The 4,843-nt window shown below is 44.3% G+C and overlaps 1 protein-coding gene across 1 annotated transcript; it reads left to right on the top strand.

Moving 5' to 3' along the window:
- Window positions 1-1,679: 1,679 nt before the first annotated feature.
- Window positions 1,680-4,486, top strand: S1PR1 (sphingosine-1-phosphate receptor 1). Its single transcript, XM_009333737.1, has one exon. The coding sequence runs from the start codon at window positions 1,791-1,793 to the stop codon at window positions 2,928-2,930; it is 1,140 nt and encodes a 379-aa protein (XP_009332012.1). The 5' UTR covers window positions 1,680-1,790; the 3' UTR covers window positions 2,931-4,486.
- The last annotated feature ends 357 nt before the right edge of the window (window positions 4,487-4,843 follow it).

Here is a 4,843-nt window from a genome sequence, read left to right as displayed (position 1 = left end):
GAGGGGCAGGTGACACCGGCAGAGCTGTCTTCTCCATCCTGGTCGCCTGGTGGGAGAGCGGACTGCTGAGTACAGCTGTTCCCACTGTGGCTCAGAGGAAACAAACGCGTGGGGAATGAATAGGATGAGCAGCCTGGTCCGCATTTGCGAGGTTTATGTAGCACAGACTGCACAATGAAGGAAAAATATAGGGAAAGCTGTGAGTCCTGCACTGTATCTGTGACACTGTATCTGGGGAGGGGGAGGGAAGAGCATTCGTAGCGGGAGGTGTGGCGGGAAGCTAGAAGTGTTCAAATATGTATAATATTTTATATAAACATAATAAGCTTAGTTCCCCTTCATAATCTTCAGGAATGGTACTTTAACACCATTAAGCAAAGAATTGTTTTAGGATTAAATAAATGTATTGTACATAAGGCCATACGTAATCTTCTAAAAATGTCGCCAGACAGGAGCGATGTGTATTACTATATGAAAAAAAGTCCTTAATGCACTGTTATCTCCTAAATATTTAGTAGTAAATTAATACTATTTAATTTTTTTAAAAATTTGTCTTGTGTAGACACTAAAAAGTATTACACAAAATCTGGACAGAACATGTCCTTTTTAACAGCAATTTAAAGAACTTTTTATATATGTAAGGTAGTAACTAGCCGCAGGGCGGGAGCGGGGCGCGCTGGGGACCGGGGCGGAGCTGGAGCGCTGCGGGCTGGAGCCCGGCAGCGGAGCGGGGAGCCGTGCCCGCTGGCCTCGCACCTCCTGCTTTGCCCCGCTTCGGCTGTAACTTTACAACTCCGCCTGTTCTTCTCTCCTTGCGTGATTTCGCGTCTTCAACTCCCTTGAAACGTCCACTAGAAAGTGTTTACACGTAAAGGGAGTTTCCTCCGTCTCTGCATTCCTCAATCATGCCCATTTCAAAAGCCTGCGGTGCTAATTATTCAAACGCAAGGTATTTTTTTGCCATTCTTTGTTTCAGACCCACGGAATGGGCTTGCTCTCTAGCTTACTTACATAATTTTCTTGATTTTCTCAACTTTTTCCTGCTCCGGGTTTTGTAAAGCGTGTGCTTACTTCTGTGGAGCACGGGCACCCCTTTCCCGTTCACAGCTTTGAGATGCTCTCTTGCTTACATACATCAGTGAATTCACCACTGTTCGAGGTGGCATAGCTGCCCCCTGCCAAAGCATATTCCAACTTTATTAATGGAGGAGAATACAGGTCTCCTGTCAAGCAATTTCCGTGCAGGCTTTTATGCGTCTGCAGTTAAATCACATCAAGCCCTTTCGCTTCCTAAATCTCTGCTGTTGCATTACAAGGCGAGTTTCCTACTGAAGAAAAAGATACACTAGAACTTACTGCTGGGGAGCTGCGGGTTCTTTTGCATTGGAAGGACTCCAGTAATGCAGTCCTTGGCGACTCCAGTTTACCTGTTCAGCTCTCCATGACAGAACTTTTTTTGTCTTATTAGCTTTACCAATTGAATATGCCTAACCATCTTTTAAATGTACTTTAACAGCTGAATGAAACTGATTCCCGTGTGAATACAGTTGTGACTCCGATATACGATTAAACTAGCGGATTATCTTGAACCGTTTATCATTTGCTAGATTGTTTGCCTGCCTTCTTTTAACTCCGGCCTTTGTGCCTCTTGTTCTCAGGGCTGCGGTTTCTGAGGCTGCGCAGCAGCGCCGGGCAGGCTGCGGGGCCAAGGAGCTGCGGGGCAGCCACCGGCTTTGCGCTCGGTGTCACCGTCCGGTGGCCGCTGGGGAAGCGGCGCCCAGCCGGGCACCATGAGCTCTGGCACCACCGCCCCACTGAAGGTCGTCAGCAACCTCGCCAACACTGATGTCAACTATGTCATCAAAGAGCACTATAATTACACGGGAAAGCTAAATGAGAATGCGGACAGTGGAATAAAAGTGACATCGGTGGTTTTTATCATCATTTGCTGCTTTATAATCTTAGAGAACATTTTTGTCTTGCTCACCATCTGGAAAACCAAGAAGTTTCACAGACCCATGTACTATTTCATTGGGAACCTGGCTCTTTCAGACTTGCTGGCTGGTGTGGCTTACACTGCCAACCTCCTGCTATCTGGACACAAAACCTATAGCCTCACCCCCTCCCAGTGGTTCGTAAGAGAAGGCAGCATGTTTGTTGCCTTGTCAGCTTCTGTGTTCAGCTTGTTGGCCATTGCCATCGAGAGATACATCACCATGTTGAAGATGAAACTCCACAATGGCAGCAACAGCTTCCGCTCCTTCTTGCTGATCAGTGCTTGCTGGGTTATCTCCGTGATACTCGGGGGACTCCCGATCATGGGCTGGAACTGCATCAGCCTCTTGTCCAACTGCTCCACCGTGCTGCCTCTCTACCACAAGCACTATATTCTCTTTTGCACCACCGTTTTCACCGGCCTGTTGCTATCGATTGTCGTCCTCTATTGCAGGATCTACTCCATGGTGAGGACTAGGAGCCGCAGGCTGACGTTTCGGAAAAACATTACCAAAGCTACTAGGAGCTCAGAAAAGTCGCTAGCCTTGCTCAAGACAGTGATCATAGTCCTGAGTGCCTTCATCGCCTGCTGGGCTCCCTTGTTCATCCTGCTTTTACTGGATGTGGGGTGTAAAGTGAAGACCTGCCCAATCCTCTATAAAGCAGAGTATTTCTTAGTACTGGCCGTGCTCAATTCAGCCACGAACCCTATCATCTACACCTTGACAAACAAAGAGATGCGGAGGGCTTTCATCAAGATTCTGTGCTGCTGCAAATGTCCCCCGGCAGACTCTGGGACCAAATTCAAGAGGCCCATCATCGGAGGGATGGAGTTCAGCCGGAGTAAGTCTGACAACTCCTCCCACCCGCAGAAGGAGGAAGGCGACCGTCCTGAAACCATCATGTCTTCAGGCAACGTTACCTCATCTTCTTAGGAGTAACCATGGGGGTGTATTTCAGAGCCTTCCTCTGAAATCGGGGAGCTGAGACGCCTCCTGCTCACGGCAGCAGTGTTGGGCTAAGTGAGCAAGTAGCATTAGTTCTAATGAGGCAAACAGTGCACTTGCGAGGCTGGAGTTCAAGAAATGGGACAGACTGTTCTGGCTTGAAAATCTTTTTCCCTGGAGCATGTTTTGTCTTTGCACTGAGGCAGCTCAGGATTGTCAGGCGCATTCATATCCTGAAATCTCCTTAGTAACTCTGAAAGACTGATGCCTTGGTGAAATGATGCCTGGTGTGTGTGAGAGAAAGAGAGAGGGGGAGGAGGGAGAGGGAGAATGAATCTGGTTTGGGTTTTTTGTTTTTTTTTCCCTGTGAGAAGAATGTGAAGTTACTTCTCCTTTACTTGCAGCAAACCACTGACACAAAGATCTTTCTGTACCGAGTTTAGTGGTGGCTCTGGTATAGTTGGTCAGAGGCGTTTGTTTAGCACATAACAAGGAAAGAGATCACACATGTAACTTAGACCACGTACAACCATAATTTGGCATCACTTTCCAGAGTTTTTAGTTAAGTCGTAAGGTTTTATTTGCAGAGTCCAAAGCTGTTGGGGTTTTATTTAGCAAGATCATAGCTGTGAATTGTTGCTGTCAGTCCACGTTACATTTGAAGACCATGAGCCAGACTCTGCAGTTACTGTCACCTGTACAACTCCGTTGACTGCGTCAGATTTTATGGAGTAGCTCAGAGCAGCATTTGGCCCCCTACGTTGATTGCCTTGTTATTCTATAGCATTAAATAAACTGCATTATCATGACAAATGCGAGGTAGAACTAAAGGTCATTTCTCTTTAAGATGACTGAAGGTAAATCTAATCGTATGAGATACTACTGACAACAGCAGGATTTTTGCCTAAGTAAGAAGAGTTAAAAACTAAAGGGGCGTTTCAGGGTCAGGTGCATAGTCTTTCCAAAGGTAAAGATCCGTCAGAAAACCTGAAAAGAATACCCTGAGTTTCAGAAAAATAAAAGGAAAGTTGAAGTGAAATGACTATAGATAAATGCACTTCCATAACAAAATGCAATACATTTTGGCACGTTTTATTAATGTTTATAATTCCAGCAAACATGTCTGTATTTTATCAGTTCATGGAAGAAGTACCTGTCATTAAATTGAATGTATTTGTTTTACAGCATCATTTTTACTCCTCTATTTTTCTAACCTGTGCTAATGGGGTTGAATGTGTACAATGTAAATAAGTTAATAAGACGCAGGAGTCTTCACGCACCTAGAGTATTACTATAACAAAAGTGGTGTATCTGGGATAGCTGAGAGCAATTGACTGATTTACAGTTATTGGCAATTCCTAGAAGTGGTATTTTGTAAAGAAAATTTATTGCCTTTGTAGTAAAATTTCCAGTGCAATTAAACTGATTTTTTTTTTCTGGTTTAAAAAAAATAGTATTTAAAATGTTTCTGACTTTTATTGTTCAATTTGCACATAGCTTTATTGACTTCTAAACATTAATAAACTGATTTTTTTAAAGATTCTGTTATCAGATGTTAGTAGTTTTGTACTATTGTGGGGGTTTCATGCCAGGTGTGGTTTCTTGCTGACAGCGGTCAGTGAAAGAATTCCTTGATTTCAGTACGTGCCGGGATTAAGCCAGTTCTGCGGGGACGTAAGATGCATAATGTCACTTACAGGATCATGTAAAATACAAAGTGAGCACTAGTATATAACTTTTCATCAGCGCATGCTGCATCAATGAAATGCCATTAAAAGAATCTCTACAGTAGCATTTTTTCTCCAGCAGCTAATGATGTACAAACGGAAGAAAAAACAGATGCCTGCCAGTTTTACCGGGACTGCCTAGAGTAGACTAAATGAAGTCATTCACTTATATCA

This window comes from Pygoscelis adeliae, unplaced genomic scaffold, assembly GCF_000699105.1.
Source record: "Pygoscelis adeliae isolate BGI_AS28 unplaced genomic scaffold, ASM69910v1 Scaffold10, whole genome shotgun sequence".
Taxonomy (NCBI): domain Eukaryota; kingdom Metazoa; phylum Chordata; class Aves; order Sphenisciformes; family Spheniscidae; genus Pygoscelis; species Pygoscelis adeliae.
This window is presented reverse-complemented; position numbering and strand designations above follow the sequence as displayed.